Raw genomic sequence first — 21,814 nt, 5'->3', positions numbered from 1 at the left:
TGGCTATATTAGATCGACAAGTCCGCAAGCTGAGAACAAAGGATGTAGCTTCCGTGAAAGTATTATGGAGGAACAAGAATATAGAAGAAATGACATGGGAAGCAGAAGAGGAGATGAGGTCTAAATACCCTTACCTATTCCAGAGTGAAGATAACGAGGATGTCGAGGGAAAGAAGGACGCATTATAAGGTGAAACGGCTCTATGAGATAAGCAATAGCTTGTGAATACTCTTTTTCTTTAATACAAAATGGTGATATGCAGATAATGTACATATCCATAATGCTTTGTATAGTCTTGTAAGGCCATAGGTTGGGTTTAACTGCTTGCAAGTTTGGCTAGTGTCCATTTTATGGGGGAAACTCAGCCAGAAATCTCCGTCGGAATCCACGATGAGTTAGACACCCCATAAACCCTTACATTCGAGGACGAATGTTCCTAAGGGGGAGAGGGTGTTACAACCCAAATTCGCATACCATAGATCACGTCGTAAGTTAGTCGATGTAAATCCAAGAAGAGATTATCTTTGAGATGATAAGAAGTTAATCCTATTGGTCTTAAACGATACAAGAGTGTATAAGAGTGGTTAACAAATATTAGAAGTTAAACGAATCAAGGATGTTGTAACCCGTATTTTCGGGTAACACTAGAGGTGATTAACTATCCCAAGAGGTCTTGTTTTAATGTATTTGAATCATATAATATCCGCATCATAAGTCTTGAAGTCAAGCGAGTTATGAAACAAAAGTTGATAAAAGTTGTCGCAACTTAGGTTTATAATTTTACTTAAACTTTAGGTCAAATGTTACTGCATTTTTCTCCCAATGTGCTTGGAATTATGGGGTGATCTACCTATCAAATTGAAGATCTATGAGTCTAGTTTCCAACGCATTAAACCGTTCATTGATACGATCTCGTAATAGAGAGATATTCGCGTTTTTGCGAGAGTGCGCCAAGCTGCTCTCTATGGGGCCCACAAAGGCGGTTTAAGACATATGGACATATATAAGATACCTCAACCCCGTTTTAAGTCATTATTTTTCAGTATATTCAGACCTTATAACCCTAAAAACAGTCTCTCAAGGTTCTCTCATGATCCAAGACCCAAACAAAGGGCAAACAACACAAATCAAATGTCGGGAATCCCGTGGCGCTAGTAAGTTTCTTGTTCTTCTTGTTGTTGCTGATTTTTGTGTTGTTCCAGCTCGTGTGGGAGGTTGTTTTAAGTGTTTTATGTCCTGTAAATACACCTTCAAGTTTTTAATATCAACCCTAGGTGATTTCAAGTCTTCTAAAGTAATTCTAGTGCCGAAAAACCCGAATTAATTGCTAGTTTCGCTTCCTTGTTCTTGTGGCAGAATTGAAGGGATATTTCGTGGAAAATTAAGGTCAAATTGGAGTTGTTCTTTCTGTTTAAAGGTAAGGAACCTCTTACTCTATATATATTTAAGATTATCCAAGTTGCAGCTAAGTCGTTGAAGCTAGAACTTGTGAAATATATATCGAAAAGCTTGGTAGTAATGTTGTTGGTTGGTGGACTGTTTTGGAGGCTCAATATGATTATTAATGATGTTGTTTGGGCTGTTTGGTGATTGTATTGACTTGTGGGAAGTCATATAAATAGGGGAGGTGCTGTCCGTTTCATCGTAAAATAGGTTGTGGTCGATACATAATAGTTACGACGCTTAAACGATAATGATAGTGTCATTTGTCTTATTGTAGACTAAGGAGTCGTGATATTTGCATAGCTTGAGGTTGGGCAGTATATACAAGGTATGTGAGTCTATCCCCTTCATTCTTTTGCACGACTCCGATTGTACATAATGTAATGAACGAGCTCCCAAAGATACTCTACTCTTAGAAGCTAGCAGTACTTACATTGCTGCCCTTCTTATGAAACGATTGGTATTGATGTTACTTCTCTTATTCTTATATTATCAATATTGTTGGTAGTTCCTGATTCTTATAAGTTTCTTGATGAAGAGTTAATCCTAATAACGTGTGCGAAGGATACCGACCTTACGTCACTCCGAAAGGCTCAAAATGTGATTCCAATGAGTCCAGCATGCATCATATATATGTATCTATTTTACTCTACCGAGCCGCGCTATAGTTGGCCGGGTATGGCACCTATTGTGCAACCACTGATCAGTTGGGTTTTACCGAGCTCCACGTGGCCGGGTACGATTCTACCGAGCCCTATGATGGCCGGGTACGTTTTACCGAGCCTATTATGGCCGGGTACGATATGATGATGGTGATGCCCACAAAGGCGTATGTTTTAAAATTTTATGTATATATATGTATGTATCATGTATTTCATGTCAGTAGCCCTCAGAGGTACCCAGATGTCACAGGTTGTATATTCTCTATCCATGTTTACATTACTGTTCTTACTTATGCTTTCTTGCCTCACATACTCAGTACTTTATTCGTACTGACGTCCTTTTTATTTGTGGACGCTGCATGTCGTGCTGCAGGTCCTGATAGACAGGTAGACGTAGCTCCCCCACCACAGTAGGCTGTCCAGTTCAGCGGTTATTGGCGAGATCCCTTCTCCGGACTTGCTGTGGTCTTGGTATGCATTTTTGTTATAGACCTTATGGGTATGTCGGGGCCCTGTTCCGGCAATGTTGTAGCACTTATGTTCTTTTAGAGGCTCATAGATAAGTGTCGACTTATGTATGGTTTAGAATGCCTTTTCGGCTGATTTTTGTTGTATAGTCTTTCATGGCATCATGATAGCTCGTACCTTATATATAGTTTCTTGACAGTCTTGTCGTCCCATGTTATGTATGTTCATGACATTATCTTTCATTGTTGGATGTTCATGATCCATGTCTACTATTTATATTGATCTTGTCGGCCCTTAAAGATAATAAGGAAGGTTAGATAAAATGTACGTTGGTGCTCAGCAAGTATGGCCCGGGTGCTAGTCATGACCCTCCAGTTGGGTCGTGACAGTCCAGATCCAAACATACGTACAAGTCCAAAATTATTATATGAACCTATTAGAACCTTCAAACGGTGAAACTAAGCTAATTCATATCGTTGACTTTGGTCAACTCTATTTTTTTTAAGGCTTCTAGTTAGCAAGTATGCATAAATATATACTCCCAGACCCCTCCAGACCCGAACCACCCATAGTCGCAAGTTTCAAATTATAAGATGAAGAAGTCTCAAATAAGGTAATGGGGTGCTAGAACTTAAAACAACCAGTGTCATTATATTAAACCTACTTGAATCTGCTGAAACTCGCTAGAACCCCTCGGTACTCCTCCAAATCATCCTGATAAGTCCGAATACACTAAATGGACCTACCAAAGGCTTGAAAGATGAAGCAAAGTGCTACAACTCCAAACAATGGCTCAAGTTAAACTTAAGAGTCTTAAAGTTCTAATTTTCATACAATAATGTCGAAACGTTCGCAAGCCCCTCAGGCCTTAATCCAAATATTCATACAAGTCCAAATATATCAATAAACTAAGTTGATGCCTCAAAACATGAACCGACGCGATATCACTAGAATCGAGGGGTAAGGTCACTAATTAAGCCCTTTAACCTTCCAAATAGCAAGATAATATTTTAAATTTTCCCTGAGTCTTTCGAGGTACCACCCATACCCGTAAGTCATAAAATATCATACGAACCTACTCAAAGTCAATAATCACAAAATATGATACTAGAAATCAATACAATCGGTTGGGTCGTTACACATCTGATACAGCTGTTAATTTGAGTTCCTTCATAAATCACTAAAGAACATGGTTCATTACCTTACTCCTTAGACGTAAACGATATAAACAGTAAAAGCAAAAACAACAATTTTTATGTGGAAAATCGCATGGCTCAAAGGTGCAAAACCACGACCTACCACATAGGATTTTAACTTTAACTTTACTAAAACAAATGATCCAAATATATCGATTACAAGACCTTTAAATCAATACGCACATAGTTATCCTACTTCAACAATTTGACTTACAAGTTACTCTAACTTGCAAACTCAAACAATTACTTCAACTCACAGATTATGTATTACACCTCGATTACAACTTGATTTCCTAATACACATTCACTAACTGACTCAAGAAGAACACTAAGACTAGTAATCGACTTGAGTGTTGAAAATGTAGTTCCAAATTTGACGTGCAAAAGTATAATTATCCTCAGTCCATCAGGAAAGTATTTAAGTTCATTGAGGTCAGAGATCTTTTACGAGTCCTATGCATAGTCAACTTCTATTTTGATAAGACTCCTACAGTTCCAAGGACACCACAAATCTTGTGACTCTTGTCTATCAGTTATGGGAACATATCTTCTTGAACAGCGGCCCTTATCACATTAACAGCCTTCTTCCAATAATCTCGGACTAGAGTAACTTTGTAAGAAAGTTACTGCCTTGTAAGAATCTTCAACAACGACCTTGAGGACCAGGTTCTTAGTGTACTTCATCAAGTACCTTGAGGACCTGGTTTTTAGCACATGTTCTTTGGACACACTTTGTTAATCATCAAAATCCCAATACTCAACAAATTCTCGCTTTTTGATGATGATAAAATTTGTGCACATAAACCAGGTAATCAATCATCTTATTACAACAACACAATATGATCAGAGCAAGTACATAAAGCACCCCCAACTTTATCTTCCCCCTTTTGGCATCATCGATAAAAACAAAAAACGGTTAGACAGTCCAAGCACAGTTAATGTAAGATTAATAGCCATCGAGGCTACAGCACAAGCACAAGAAATATCAAGACAAATAAACTGTACTGATGATAAAAATATGTGAGAAGCATGTAAACAACATAAGAGAGTTCATTAAGTAGTGCCAAATTAATCCCATGGCCTTGAACTAAAACATTAGAACAAAATACACTGAAACAACCTGCAACCTACTCAGAACTACAATAAAAAAAAATTGCACCACTAGGTTAACAAAACAAACTGGAGACCAGGGGTAAAGGACCAGGATCAGGGGTAATAAGAGGAGGGGGTCAAGGCTTTCACAAGGGTGGCAATCTGTTGGGCATGGGCCTCTCTGACTTTTCTAAGCTCCTCCCTAAGTTGCCTGGTTTCCTTTCTCAGTTCGTCATTGTCTTCTCTAAGCTTAGCATTCTCCTCTAGAGCCAATTCTAACCTTTTAAAGAGCTCAATTTCCCTGCTTCTAACAGGTAAAATGGTAGAACATGTTGGCCCTCTAGCCTTGATCTCCTCATAACCACACTACTAGAGTGTAACAAAATCCATAACATTATTGTGATTCCAAAATTTTAGCTCAGGCAAGTCAATGTTGAGCTTGTCAAACAACCTAGTTAGCATGAAGCTATAAGGCATAGCATGCTTAGGCTTGGAGGTGTCTGTAGCCATTGCCAAGTGCTGAATCATCAGGATGGGAAGGTTTATAGCTCTACCTGTATCCAGCAGTTCCATAACAGCCATGTCAAGTAGGGTGGCCTCATGCCTCATCTCAAATCTCTACAGAATGCAAGAGTTCACAAAGTGAAATAGTAGTTTGTGAAAAGGAGTCATGTCAGTCTTGTACACCTTCTAGGGAGCATCCAGCTCAAACTTTTGAGAAAATTTCCTGGTAAATAATATGCATGTGTCAATATCATTGTCTATAGCCAGCCACTTCTTCTTCAGATAGTTGTCAAATCCTAAGGAAGGAATATTTAGTAGTAGACCAAGCTCTTTAGTGTGAAACTCCATATCAAATTCTCCTACAAAACTCTTTACCACCTTGCCATCAAATTGGAAGTTTGCATAAACCTCAACTACATCAGGCACACATACAGGGGGAAAGGGCTTGACAAACATATGTCTCCATCCCTGCAGATCAAGTTTTTCAACCAACTGGTCCATACCTTTCTCATCTATATTTGCAAGTATCTTCTCATTCAACACTTTTCTATTCTTGAATTCAGTCAGCCTGTCAATCACAAGAGGTAAAGCCATTTTCTTCTTTCCTTTGCTCGACTTCTTAGAGGTGGCAGTTGCCCTGGTGAGTTTAACAGCAGCCCTTTTACTGGTGGTTTCTTGGCCTGCAGAGAAGTACAAGATTCATCCTCTTCAACTAACTCAACTAAAGGTTCAGTAACAGGAGTTTGCTGTCTTGTTTTCTTGGCACCCCTGGATTCCTTGATCATTTGTTCATCAACACCTTTTCTTTTGCTCCTAGTGAGAGGAGTCCTAGCAGGAGGATCCACTTCCTTTCTTGCCTGGGTAACTAATTTTGTAGATCTCACAGGGGCCTTCCTGCCCTTTTTCCCTACCTCAGATAAGGGCAAATCATCCTTATCATTGTCAACCTCTTCATATCTAGCAAAAGGAGTTAACGGAGGCTTTTCCTCTCCACGAACTTCTTCTAAATGGTCTATGACTGTGTTCCCAATAGCCATAGAGCCTTCAGATTCCCCACTAGTATTCTCCTCCTCACTCTCAGGTTCAGTACCCTCACTTTCACTTTCTTTTTCATCTTTATCACCCTTACTCTCAGAGTCTCCTTCTCCCTAACTTTCTTTTTCTCCTTCTGCAGAGTCTCCCACCTATTCACCTAGTTGCTCTTCTACCTCTCTCTTTTTCCTCACCCGATTCCCCCTCATTCTCACTCTTCTTCTTATCAATACTATGAGTCATTTCCTGAACCTGGTGCTCCTCATGACTAGCTCCTTCTCTTCCCTCCCCATGAAATTTCTCATCATCCTCATCCTCAGTCCAACTATAAGAGGTACCATCAGAAGCCTCTTTATTCTCTGTTTCTTTTTCCCATTCCCCCTCAACCATAGGTATATTATCAATGGTGTCCACAATTTTCTCCTGAGTTACAACTTTAGTTTCTACAGTAGTATCCTCTACATGTGGTTTGTCACTCATGGGTGCAACAATATCCAAAGGGGCAACCTCAATAGCAGAAACTAGAACATCAAGCTTTGATGGAGGTGATTTTACCTTATCTGTCGTGACACACGTAGACTCCCCCTGAGCCACAACTTCCTTAACTACTAGTTCCCCCTTACCACCAGCACGAATCACCACATTGTCACTCTTAATAGATTTTCATGAAGTAGCCTTGATCTTAGTAGGTTTGGAGATGATTTTGGGAACAGATACATGAGCATGAGCAGTTGGTTTTGGGGATGAAAGTCCAGTAGAGGTAGAAAATGCAGGTGTAATAGTAGTAGAGAACGATGGCGTAGGTATAGCAGAGGGTATGGGTGGAAAAGCAACATGTGCAGGTGCATATTCACTGGTTGATTTTGCAATTTTCTTAGGCTTGGGCTTTATAATTTTGGGTCTTGCCTCAGTTTTAGATGAAGATTTTGCCTTTGAGTAAGTTTGGCATGATTTTGTCATGGTGATGAGAGAACAAGAGATTTTTCTTTGGTTCTTGCTTAGGGTTTGAGAGGAATAGTGAGGTTTGAGAGATTTATAATGAGAGGATTTTAAAAAGGGCAGTCCTGATTTGACTGGAAGATAGAAGGTAAAAAACTTGAGTTCTAACGGGATTCTAACAACGGTTACCTTTGACTGCTGGACTTTTAGAAATAATTAAACTCTAATTTCTCCAGGATTCCCCCTTGATCCTTGACTTTGAAAATAACTAGGAGTGATGCTAACAGGGTTAGAAAGTCTGAGAGTAGCAGTAATTTTAGTTATTAAGTTTTATTGATTTTAAGACAATTTAGAACGTACCTAAGTCCAAAAGCCAACTCCTTAGCAACTCTTTAGTCTTTTCTGCAATAATACTTCAACACAGTAAGTTAGTATCATGAGACATAGTCATCGGCTAGACTTTCTAGGCGAGTGTTTGCGTTTATGACAAACACGAGACTGAATCAAGCATTTTATACTCAGTTATCTACAACTAATAACTTCTTTTCCAGCCAATCATTGGGGTTCAACCTAGTTGGAAGTGTTAATTAATCCCAGTTCTAGTATGTTTCTTCCCTAGTCAGTTCCTTAGTGAATATGTCTGCTATTTGGCCTTCATTTTTACAGAAATTGATTGAGATATTTCCCTTTTCAACATTATCTCTAAGAAAGTGATGTCTGATATCAATGTACTTTGTTCTCTTATGCTGACAAGGATTTTTAGGAATATTTTTGGCACTGGTATTGTTGCAGAAAATAGGAACACAATCAATAAAAATACCATAGTCCCTTAGATGTTGTCTTATCCATAGTAATTAAGCACAGTAAGATGCTAGTGCCACATATTCTACTTCAACTGTGGATAAAGCCACTAAGTTCTACTTCTTTGTTCCCCAAGACACCAGGTAAGAATCGAGGAAATGTGAAGTTTCTGAAGTGCTTTTCGTGTCAACATGAAGCCCTGCATAGTCTGCATCAGCATAACTAACTAGATCAAATTTGTATCCTCTAAGATACCATAGACACAAATCAGGAGTCCTTTTAAGATATCTGAGTATTCTTTTGACAACCTTTAGATGAGACTCTTTGGGATTTGCCTGAAATCTTACACACAGTCCCACACTGAACACAATATCAGGCCTGTTTGTTGTGAGATACAATAGTGATCCAATCATTCCTCTATACAGCTTTTGCTCCACACTTTTTCCTTCTTCATTAAGATCCACCTTGGTTACATTGGCAATGGGAGTATCAATTTACTTAGAGGAGTCCATGTTGAATATTTTCAATAGTTCTTTGATGTATTTTTGTTGATGGATCATGGTTCCAGTAGGTGTTTACTTGATTTACAGCCCCAAAAAGAAATTCAATTCACCCATCATGCTTATTTCAAATGCATTCCCCATCGTTTTAGAAAATTCCTTGCACATTGCTTCATTAGTAGCCCCAAAGATAATATCACCCTGACGGCCTAAAAATACAACACAAAATTATGCTCGCTAGTCGAATATAGTATAAAAAATATCGTATCCACGGGGATTGGATTTAAACAGTATTTTCGTAGCTTCTAGTTTTAATTGCTATCCAAGATGATCAACAATTTAGAATTGTATGATTTAAAACTAAAATTTACTAAAAGTCTAAACTATTGGCTAATGACAATCGCAACAAGAGTAATCAAGAAGATATCAAAGGGAGAAAATAGGGGTTGATTGGATAGGTGTAAGATACTTGTTTGGGAATTAACTCTAGTTACTTCACTTCTATGGTTCAAGTAAGTCTCTCGAATTCACTCTATTATGTTCAAACATTCAGTAGAAACTCCTCTCTCGATTAAGTCTCAACCTTACGATTTGAGCTAAGTTAAGCTTGGTGAAGATATGTAAGAATTCATAGTAGATTGATCCTTAGGAGAACTTCTTTCGATTATCCTCCTAACTAGGTCTAAACATTAATTCAACTAGCCTCTTTCGATTACTAATAAGAATCAATAAATTCAACCAATAAGATAATGTAAAATATCACAAATTATGCCTCTTTCGATTACATAAACAAGTGAATATATATGCAACAACAAAAGCACCCAAAATACTTCAATACATAAAACTAGAGTTAATATCCACAAACAATTCTCAAAACACCAAATCCATCAATCATTAAGGAACAATTACTCCATGGATATGGAGAAATTTATCACAATAAGTTTAAGTCAAAGAAAAACATAAAACTTCCAAACCCTTGTCTTGAGTGAGGATGAATGGTGAAACCCTTGTGCTCTTGCTACTCCCTCTTCTCTTTAGCTTTCTTAGGTATATATTATGTCAAAAGTCCTCAAAATACCATTTTTTCATGTATATATACTAAGTAGGGTCGAGACCAAATAAATATACCTTCTCCTTTGTGAAATAGGACACTTTTCCGGAGTTGGACGTGCACGGCCGTGCACTTTTCACCCTGTTCTGCCTCATATGCGCTCCCAATGCGCGGCCAGTGCGCGGCTGTGCATGTGGGTGGGGTTCTGTTGGGAAATTTGGAAACCTTAAAACATGAAAGTTGTAGTCCTTTTAAATTTCTTTCCAACAATATATTGTGGAGCCCAAACGGAGTTTTGAGTGAAAAGTTATGTGCATTTTACTGGACACTACATAATATGCCTACTCGATTCTTCGTTTCGTTCCACTATCATCCGTTGATCCCCGAACACGATCCTGACTTAATCCTTGGGCTTTTACTCAGATTCAAAGCTCCCGACTAGCTTGAATTCATTTCATAACATCTACATAGATCGGAATTACTCCTACAAGGCATAAAATGCATAATTAGTGCAAAACACTAGCGATTAAAGCTCCAACTCAATTAAAGTGCAGTAAATTAGAGTGTAATAATCGACTAAAATATGAGATTATAGCCTACCATCACTATACATTATGTCCTTTACTTTCTGTGTTTGCTTTTATTTAAGGCTTATGTGTTGTCCACCTTTCCTCTTACAAAGTGATTAGTAAAGACGAATTTAGAAAGCCTCTCATACTAGGCTCTTGGAGCCTGTTTCAGTCCATATAATGCCTTGTCTAACTTGAACACATAGTTAGGAAACTCTTCACTTTCAAAGCTAGGAGGTCGTTTAACAAACACCTCCTCCTTCGGGTAACCATTCAAGAATGCACTCTTCGCATCCATATAATATATAGTGAATTCCATGTGTGCAGCAAAAGCAATTAGCATTCTTATAGCTTCCATTCTGGCTATAGGAGCAAATATCTCATCATAGTCAATGTCTTCTTCTTGATTGTACCCCTGAACTACCAGTCTGTCCTTGCTCCTTATGATATTTCCTTGCTCATCTAGTTTGTTTCTGAACACCCATCTGGTACCTATGACAGTTCTGTTCTTGGGTCCCTGCACCAGGTGCTAGACCTTGCTTCTCTTAAGAGATGACCTGGTTTGCACTCCAGCATTAGATCAGAGATAATGTTCTCAAGGCGGTGTGAGCTTTGATATTTCCATGGCCTAACTTGCATACCCAGAGATGGTTCAGGCATGGAGTGACCCAAAGGACTAGTGTCAGTAGTTACAGCTTCATCTGTCTGAGTATCAGTCAATGTAGTTCTTTCTTCTTCTTGTTCTTCCTGATCACTCTCAACTTCCCCAGGATTCCTTGATCCTCCTTCAGAGTGTTGTTCAGGTTCTCTAGAGGTTCCTTCATTAGTGAGCCCTATGTCAGTCTTCATCATGCATACCTTTCTCGGCCAGGTTGTTAGATTCATCAAAAATAACATGAATATTTTCTTCTACACACAGTTCTTTTATTAAATACTTTGTAAGCTTTACTATGTGGTAAGTAGCCCAGGAAAACTCCCCCATCACTTCTGTCATAAAACTTACCTAGAGCTTCTTTACCATTATTGTGCACAAAATATTTGCACCCAAAAGCTCTTAGGTGAGTGATGTTGGGCTTTCTTCCTGAAGTAACTCATAGGGAGTCTTCTCAAGAATGGGTCTGACCATGCATCTTTTTAACCCGAAGTATTGACTGCCTCAGCCCAAAAGCTTTTAGGAAGTCCACTGGCAATTAGCATGGTCCTGCCCTTGTCTTCTAAAGATCTATTCTTTCTTTCCACAACACCATTTTGCTATGGAGTACTGGGTGCAGAGAAGTTGTGATCAATGCCATGAGTGCTACAGAACTCAAGGAATTTAGAGTTTTTCAAACTCAGTCCCATGGTATGTTCTTATACTTGAAAACACTTCCCAGTTTCTGTTGAATCATTCTGACAAAACACATAGAAAACATCCAAAGTTTCATCCTTAGATGCCAGAAACAAGGTCCATGTGTACTTACAAAAGTCGTCAATAATGACAAATACATACTCCTTGCCTCCCCTGCTCTTCACTCTTATTAGTCCACATAGGTCCATGTGAAGGAGTTCAAGGGGTTTGAAAGTACTGACAACTTTCTTAGATTTAAAAGATGACTTTACATGTTTGCCTCTGACATAAGCATCACGTACTTTGTCTGATGTGAACTCAACTTTGGTAGTCCAAGGACCAGGTCCTTTGCTACCAACTTGTTGAGTTGAGATAGACTGGCATGTCCCAGTCTTATATGCCATAACAGTGGGTCATCTTCGACTACACTTAAACATGTATGCTTACTCAGAGGAAGAGACATAATAGATATCTTGTAGACATTTTTATGTCTCTTACCTTCCAAAACAATTTCATCTGTATCCAGCGTAGTGACAGTGCAGATTTTGGAATTAAACTTTACCTCATTGCCTTTATCACACATTTGAGAGATTCTGAGAAGATTATGTTTAAGACAAACTACATAGAACACATCTTCAATAGAATTAGAGAGTGACTTACCAACCTTACCAATACCTGTTATTTGTCCCTTTTTTCTATTTCCAAATTACACACTCCCTCCTTGGAAGGCTGTCAGTGAGAGGAAGTTTTTCATTTCATCAGTCATATGTCTTGAGCATCCATTGTCCAGATACCAGTCTTGATTGTTTCCTCTCACTTTAGCCTGCACCAAAAATCACAAGTTAGTCTTGGGAACCCAGAAAAGCTTGGGTCCCTTTTTTGTTTGAAGAACGATTAATCAAATCTCTCCTTGCCTAGAAGGGAAGAGTATTAACAGTTCTTTTCTTATTGATCTTAATCCACTTAGTTTGGACAAAGAAATTGACTATGGGTTCTTCTTCCTTCTCTACGTGTTTCAATATCCCAAAGGTGTTCTTAAACTGAGCATGAATTAAAGCAGGGCAAGTATTTCTTAAGTGTCCTACCTTCCCACAGTTGAGTGCACATCTTATTATCATAAATTCCTACATACTTGTGATCAAACCTGGGCACAGGTTTTCTATAGTCAATTCCTGATTTGTTAGTGCTGCAATTTTTATTTAGCCAATTTAGTGCATCTGAGGATCTATGCCGCTCTCTTAGTCTAGATAGTTCATACTTTGCCTTTTCAAGATTTTCTTGTAATACTTTATTCCTATAGTCAGCATCACAAACACTATCTTTAAGCTCTTTTAATTTCATTTCAAGATTATTTTGTAGATCACTCATTATTCCCTTGCCATGTGCATCAAGTTGCTGCTCATTTTTAGAAGTGAGCTCAAGAACCTGGTTCTTAATATCTTTGACTTGTCCTTCTAGATCAGCTTTGTCATATTCAAGTTTTTTGAGGTCAGGCTTAACACATGAAAGGTTGCTTATTAACTGATTATTTTCAGCACTCAACCTATCCATCTCACTCATCATGGTCACTATTATGGCCATTAGCTATTTTTTAGACATAACATGGATATTTTCTTTCAAGTTAGAAATACTTACCTGGTTTGTTTCATCTTCAGCCTCTGAGTCGCTCATGGCCATCATCCCTATCACTTCATCTTCTGTTTGGCTTTTTTCAATTGCCATTAGAGAAACTTCAATATTTTTATTTCCAAAATCAGCCTCCAATGTCCCCATATATCATGAGCAAATATGCAAGAGGACACCTTGTAGAGAACACTCCTTGGTAAACTTTTATAGAGCAGATTCTTTACCTTAGCATTTTTTTGGATCATCTGACGATCCTTAGCATGATAATCCTCCTCTCTCTTGATATTTTTGTTTTATTTACTATCCACTTTGGTAGGTATAATTGGTCCATGATTGATAATTATCCATAGGTCAAAATCAGTGGCCTAGAGGAACGTTTCTATACGCATCTTCCATTCATCATAGTGATGTCCATCAAACAGAGGAGGTCTTCCAATGTGTATTCCTAGCTGTACGGGGGGGATCAGTCTACACTGCCTGGTGTGCATCTATCACAGCATAAATACTTATAGCCTCGTCCTCATTCTTTTCCTCTTTATCACTTTCCATGTCCTCATATGCTGCTAGAAAAGCTTGTTTCATGGCTTCAATGAATCCTTTGCCTAGGATTTTGCCTTGGTTTAGGCTCTTCTCTTTCATTTTTTGCCTTTTCTCTTTTTCAGCTCTTTCTTTCTTCCATTAAATTTCCCACATTGGGCTGTCTTTGACCATGTGGTCTAGCTTGTTGTACTTGTAGCACCCATTGTATTAAGCTTTGTCAATCTACTTAGGTTTGCCGATGCATTTTTGAAATTATTCATGAACCTCTTGAACTTAGCAAACATTGTTAGGTCGAGCTCATCATTGTCAGGCTCATCTTATCTGGATGCCTTAAGAACCAAGGCCTTATCCCTCTTTGGTTCATCCTTCCGCAGTTCCAGCTTTCTCATCTCATGAGTCTTTAAGTTTTCAGTCAGCTCATCTAGTGAAATCTTATCCAACTCCTTTGCTTCGTGGATGGCTGTGACTTTTGATTCCCATGAAGCTGGGAGAATCCTTAGAACCTTGCTAACCAACTCTTCAGAAGTGAATACTTTTCCAAATGATTTCAGTTCATTTTTTATTATGGTAAACCTGGTCATCATCACCTGGATGGGTTCAGACTCCTTCATGGAGAAGAGCTCATAGTTCCTCATAAGCAATTCAATCCTTGATCTCTTCACTTGATTTATTCCTTCATCAGCAGTTTGAAGTGCATCACAGATCTCCTTTGCATTAGAGTATGCAGATATCCTGTTGTACTCATCAGGACCAAGTCCACAGATGAGGATCTTCTTGGCCTTTGCATTCTTCTCCATCATTTTAAAATCTGTTGCCACGAATTCAGAGGGGTCTTTGGGAATAGTTTTATTTTGCCCATTTTGTTTGGTGGGAGTTAGTGGTACTCGATTCACTATTTTCCATAGTTCATAGTCTTCAACCGTCAGAAAATCCTCCATTTTTGCTTTCCACCAACTGTAGTATTTTCCGTTGAACAGAGGTGGTCTACTAGTTGACTGTCCTTCGTTAATCCCAGGTGGGGCACTCATTTTTCTTCCAATATCTCTCTAGATGTTAACCACGTGTGAGAGAACCTGCTCTGAAACCAATTGTTAATTTGAGTGCCTTCCTAAATTACAAAAGAACTTGGTTCTTTACCTTACTCCTTAGACGTAAATGATATAAACAGTAAAAGCAAAGATAGCAATTTTTACATGGAAAATCGCTTGGCTCAAAGGTGCAAAAACAACGACCTACCACGTAGGATTTTAACTTCAACTTCACTAAAATAAATGAGCCAAATGTATTGATTACAAGACCTATAAATCAATACACACACCGTTCTCCTACTTCAACTATTTGACTTACAAGTTACTCTAAATTGCAAATTCAAACAATTACTTCAACTCACACATTATGTATGACACCTTGATTACAACTCGATTTCCTAATACACATTCACTAACTAACTCAATAAGAACACTAAAACTAGTAATCGACTTGACTGTTGAAAATGTAGTTCCATAGTTGACGTGCAAAAGGATAATTGTCCTCAGTCCATCAGGAAAGTATTTAAGTTCACTGGGCTCCTAGATCTTTTAAGAGTCCTATGCATAGTCAACTCCTTATTTGATAGGATTCCTACAGTTCCAAGGACTCCACAAATCTTGTGACTCTTGTCTATCACTTATGCAAACATATCTTCTTACACAACGATCCTTATTATATTAACATCCTTCTTCCAACAATCTCGGACTAGAGTAACTTTGTGAAAAAGTTACTGCCTTGTAAAAACCTTCAACAACGACCTTGAGGACCTAGTTCTTAGCGCACTTCATCAAGTACCTTGAGGACCTGGTTCTTAGCGCACATTCTCTTGACACACTTTGTTAATCATCAAAATCTCAATACTGAACAGCAGTTATCACGGGTATTATCTCAGTTTATCATCGGGATGCCTCTCTATTATTTGATCCCGATTCTACATATTCATATGTGTCTTTCGTACTTTATTTTGGGTTTAGATATGCTTTATGAGTTGCTTGATATTCCTGTTTATCTATCTACACTTGTTGGTGATTCTGTTCGAGTAGGTAGAGGTTATCACTAGGAATTGTAATGATAGAATAGAGGGATCATATCCATTCTGTCACAATCTTTGATGGTCACTATCTTAATAATAGAAGGATAATGAAATTCCTAGTGATAGTCTAGGGTGAGATTTCATGACAAAATTTAAGATTATGCTTTTTAGAACTTGAAGAAACTAAAATAAATTTACTAAAATATATAAGTTTCTTGGGGCTGTATATAGGATGGGAAATGGTAAAATAATTATAAATAGAGAAATGGACTAGCAATTAAGGCGCATGCAACCATAAATCCTGTAGTGTAAAAGCAGATAATATAGGTGGAGTTTAACTTCTATACACTTGTATATAAGTAGAGTTTAACTGAAAAGAATATTCATATTATAAGATTCGATGTCCGCTTTGGGACCTTGTCTAATTCGGATTGGCGCTAGTAAGGCTCATTAAAGAGGAAAGCGCTCTCTAACAAGATTCTTTTCATTTCCAGAATTGGAACTTAAGACCTATGTTAAGGTTGAAGGAATTGTATCCATGTCACCACTATCTTTGATGATAGTATATATATAAGTCAAATCTATATATGAATTGCGTCAGTGTTGATATATTGATCTGGAGATTTACGTCAGTGCATTATTTAGGTTGGAACGTGCATATTTTTTGGGAACTTGTACATGCTCGTGCATAATGCTAAGGTTAGGAACGTGCATATTTTTTGGGAACTTGTACGTGCTCGTGCATAATGCTAAGGTTAGGCTAACCAAAATATATATTTTTTTGTGTCATAAACAGTGAGCATCTGCACCGTTTGAAGTTTGGGTGGAAATTGAAATGATGCATGCAATTCACCAGCCTCAAAGTGACGAGCAGCTCAACAAACTGTTGACCTTGTAGTTGTAGTCCGAGCAGCTCAACAAACTGTTGACCTTGTAGTTGTAGTTTGCGTGGGAACTTTGCTCCGTTAGGAGGAGGGGCAATTGTGATGCAAGGAATTACGACGAGGGCATTAAAATCCGATAACTCAAATCGAAGGTAAATATAGACAATTTCTGGCTCTTTTCCGGAATGAAAATGCACAGAACTCAAATCCCGTAGTCAATAGTTACCATAACGTAAAGAGATGTCAGGAAATACATCCATAAATAAACAAATAACGTATTTCTGATAGTTCAACGAGGCATCCAATATTTGAGTGGCCCCTCAACAAATAAGAGGATTGGTTATCGGATGCATGGCCTAATAACCCAAGCAGCCAATCACTTTCAACAATCAAGTTACTACCTCAAATTTGATGGCACGCTGTCTCATCTTTTTAAATTTTTCATCCGGTGTTTGATATTCGTTTTGAAGCCCAAACTTATTCGGGTATAAAACTCATTAAAGAGAGAATCGTTCCTTACCAAGATTTTTTCCTTTCTCAAAATTTAACTGCGAGACCTCTAATTAAGAGTGAATGAATTCGATCATCCAGTGGAAACCTTTGGGTACGTTGTCTCATTACCTCGACGATAATAGCATTTCACTGAAAAAGTGAGTACCTATATTCTTAAGCCAATACAAGGGAAACCATATTTTGTCACGCCATGGAATCTTCAACATGGCCAAATTTTTCTGTGATTGATGGCACCATAGGCAAATATATATACCTGTTATCTCCTATGCTATGGCCTTTACAGGCAACATAATTGTATACGGGTGAACTCGGGGTCAGCACACACCCCGAGTTCTCGGTGAATCAAACAAAGTATGTATGTATGAGATAGAGACCGAATCTAAGAACTCTTTGGTTCGAAGCCGGAACGGGGTGCTCGCTACCGGGCCCGACAAGACAACACCCCCCGAATCCGGAACGAGCTCCAAGACCTTGGAGAGTATTACAAACGGTTGCACACGATTAACAGAGGGCCGTGATATCCGCACCCAACCAGATATCACGGCGCGGATCTCGCCCAATGCCGGTAGCGCATCAGTGATTGATGTACAAGGAGGATTTTTATATTTTTTAGAATTGTACTGGGGGTGAAACTCTCCTACTATATAAAGGGGAAGTTTCTTATTCAGTAGACACATTGTAACACACATATCAGGCAATACAAACTTATTTCTCTGCTTTCTAGCTATTGAAAGGTTCTTATTTTAATCATAGTTCTTCATATACATTTGGCTTCGAATCGAGGGTCCGGTCGAAGGTAAACTACTGTTAAGCTTAAATCTGAGCTCGGACTCAACGTCTTAACTGGTTTGGTTATTTATTTCATCTTTAATTTGCCTATCTAACATTTTGGTTACTTGTGTTAAATCAATCCACATATCCTTAAAACCGCGTATAAATTTAATTATTATCCGTTTTTAGGGTAAACAGTTTGGCGCCCACCGTGGGGCTAAGGATAATAGTGGTAGTTTGATACAAATCTCCATAACAAACTCTATTTTACACTTGTTCTTTAAGGTCTCAATTTCAGATCAGTTTAAAAATGTCAAATTCTCAGTCTGCTCACTTGAACGCCGAGGCTGAGTCTGGCCATCATGGCAAAAACAATAATGTGGTGCCAAGCAATGAGGTTCCCCCTGCTGATCCCAACGAAGTCCCAGTTGCAGACCTAGTTGATGCTAACTCGCACGTGGCCATCGACTCCAATCTATCTACCGACCCCGAGAACAGCGTTCGCAGAGGAGCCCGGCCAACGGCTCGAGGAGCGCCCGAAGGCGAAGGCGACGGGGTCAGTCTACGAGTGATTTTCGAAATATTGCAGGCTCAACAGGCGACGATAGCACAGCTACAAAATCAAAGTCGTGCTCCCAGCAGAGTTGAGCCCGAACCATCCCGGGAAAACAGCCGAAGAAATGAGCATATCGCCGAAAGGCCAGGTGGAACTGAGCCCGGTGTCAGTCCCGAAGTAATGAAAATGCTTGAAGCATTAATGATACGGGTAGAGTCAGGTGAAAAGAAAATTGAGGCTAATGACAAGAAGGTGGAGACATATAATTCTCAGGTCGATCAAATCCCAGGAGCGCCCCCAATATTGAAAGGCCCGGACTCCAAAATATTTGCCCAAAATCCTTTTCCTCCAAGCGCGGCACCAAAGCCAATCCAGAAGAGGTTTCGTATGCCCAATATTCCAAAATATAATAGACCCACGAATCCAAATGAGCATGTGATCTCCTACACATACGCCATCAAAGGTAACGACTTGGAAGACGACGAAATCGAGTCAGTGTTATTAAAGAAGTTAGGGGAATTTCTGTCAAAAGGAACAATGATATGGTACCACAACTTGCCCCCAAATTCCATTGATTCATTCACTATGCTCGCGGATGCTTTTGTAAAGGCTCATGTTGGGGCTATCAAGGTCGAGACAAGAAAATTGGATATTTTCAAGGTTAAGCAAAGGGACAACGAGATGCTCAGGGAGTTCGTATCAAGATTTCGAATGGAACGGTTGGACTTACATCTAGTTGTAGATGATTGGGCCGTTCAGGAATTCACTCAGGGACTTAACCCCCGAAGCTCCTTGGCTTCGCAGCAGCTGAAACAAAACTTGGTAGAGTACCCGGCGGTAACTTGGGCCAACGTCCACAACAGGTACCAGTCAAAAATTAGAGTTGAGACGACCAACTCGGAGCCCCTTATGGGTCCGTTTATCCCATCATAATCGACGATAGGCCTAAGAGAGTCGTCGATCATGAATCAGGGCCGGTTCGAGATTGGTACCAACCATACAGTGCAGAACGAAGGGGAAATGGGTAAGGGCACAACTCTACAAGGAACGAGGAATGAAAAGAGAATTGATCGAGGGCCCAATAGCCGAGGGCTGATGAGAAAAAATGGCTTCGATAGGCCGCTCGGGGGAAGGGAAGCACCAAGATTATCAAAGTATAACTTCAACATTGATGCAGCTAGCATCGTATCAGCCATTGGGCACATCAAGGAAATCAAGTAGCCTCGACCATTGTAATCCGACCCTACCCAGAGAGATCCTAACTTGATGTGTAAGTATCATGGAACTCATGGCCATAGGACCGAGGACTGTCGACAATTGAGAGAAGAAGTTGCCGGTTGTTCAATAACGGACATCTCCAAGAATTCCTGAGTGATCGAGCCAAAAACCACTTCAGGAACAGGGACTCCAACAAACAGACTGAAAAAGAAGAACCTCAGCACGTCATCAACATGATCATTGGAGGAGTCGATGTCCCCCAGGGACCGATGATAAAGCGCACTAAAGTATCCATCACGAGGGAAAAGCGTACCCGAGATTATATCCTGGAGGGAGCCATTTGTTCATCGACGAGGATGCCGAATGCATCGTACAGCCTCATAATGATGCACTGGTGATATCCGTACTTATCAACAAGCCTCGGGCTAAATGTGTGTTGATTAATCCAGGCAGCTTGGCCAACATCATCAGATCGAGGGTCGTCGAGCAGTTGGGGTTATAAGATCAAATCGTACCGGCGGTCCGGGTGTTGAACGGATTTAACATGGAATGCGAAACTACTAAAGAAGAAATAACCTTGCCAGTGAATACCGCCGGGACAATTCAAGATACGAAATTCTACGTGATCGAAGGGGACATGAGGTATAACGTCTTATTCGGAAGGCCTTGGGTTCACAACATGAGGGAAATACCCTCAACACTGCACCAGGCACAAAAGTTCCCTACGCCGGGAGGAATCAAGACGGTCTATGGAGAGCAGTCGGCTGCAAAAGAAATGTTTGCAATCGACGAGGTGATCTCAATGCCCGTGATCTCGACATCAAAGAACACGGAGCTAGCCAGGAAGGAAGAAATTAAATAGCAATCACCGATACCGGCCCCGAACAAACCAGAAGACTGAGGAGTAGGCGAGGAGGATGATTACGGAGTTCCTAAGTCTTTCATTTCACTCGATGATTCTGATGCCACCAAATCGGCGGTCGAGGAGCTGGAGCAAGTCATATTGATCGAACACTTACCCGACCAAAAGGTATACTTGGGCACGAGGTTAACTCCCGAGCTCAGGAAAAAACTCATTAAATTTCTTATAGCTAACATAGATTGTTTCGCTTGGTCCCATCTTGACATGACAGGGATCCCGCCAGAGGTAACCACTCACAAGCTAAGTTTGGACCCAAAGTTCCATCCGGTTAAGCGAAAAAGGAGACCGCAGTCCGAATTCAAGCACGCTTTCATCAAGGACGAGGTATTTAAACTCCTTAAAATAGGATCCATTTCGGGAAGTTAAGTACCCGGACTGGTTAGCCAACATAGTGGTAGTACCTAAGAAAGGAATAAGCTAAGAATATGTGTAGATTATAAATATTTGAACAAGGCATGCCCTAAGGATTCTTTTCCTTTGCCTAACATCGATCGGATGATCGACGCGATGGTCAGAGACGATTACTCAGTTTTCTCGATGCCTATTCTAGGTACAACCAAATTCGGATGGATCCGGGCGATCAAGAAAAAACTTCCTTTATCACTAAATTCGGCACCTATTGTTATAGCGTAATGCCATTCGGATTAAAGAACGTCAGTGCCACCTATCAATGCCTAGTAAACCGTATGTTCGAAGAACAGATAGGAAAATCAATGAAAGTTTATATTGACGACATGTTAGTCAAGTCCTTGCGAGCAGAGGACCATTTGAAACATTTGTAGAAACCTTCGACATATTGAAGAAATACAATATGAAGCTAAACCCGGAAAAGTGCGCATTCGGGGTCGGTTCCGGCAAATTCTTCGGGTTCATGGTATCCAATCGAGGGATCGAGATCAATTCCAACAAAATCAAATCCATAGAAGACATCTCCGTGGTGGACGAAGTCAAAGTCATTCAGAGGCTAACCAGGCGTACAGCCGCCTTGGGCCGGTTCATATCAAGGTCCTCGGACAAAAGACATCGGTTCTTCTCATTATTGAAGAAGAAGAAGAAGAATAACCTTTCCTGGACCCCAGGATGCCAACAAGCTTTGGAAGAACTCAATCGGTACCTCTCGAGTCCCCCCTTTGCTCCA

The 21,814-nt window shown here is 39.7% G+C and overlaps 1 protein-coding gene across 1 annotated transcript; it reads right to left on the bottom strand.

Moving 5' to 3' along the window:
- Positions 1-14,067: 14,067 nt before the first annotated feature.
- LOC142168975 (uncharacterized) lies at positions 14,068-14,778 on the bottom strand. Its single transcript, XM_075230162.1, has one exon. It carries the CDS (start codon positions 14,776-14,778, stop codon positions 14,068-14,070), a length of 711 nt encoding a protein of 236 aa, XP_075086263.1.
- Between the last annotated feature and the right edge of the window lie 7,036 nt (positions 14,779-21,814).

The sequence above is a fragment of the Nicotiana tabacum genome, chromosome 14, assembly GCF_000715075.1.
Source record: "Nicotiana tabacum cultivar K326 chromosome 14, ASM71507v2, whole genome shotgun sequence".
Lineage (NCBI taxonomy): Eukaryota > Viridiplantae > Streptophyta > Magnoliopsida > Solanales > Solanaceae > Nicotiana > Nicotiana tabacum.
The sequence above is the reverse complement of the archived record's forward strand: the minus strand, read 5'-3'. Positions and strand labels throughout refer to the sequence as shown.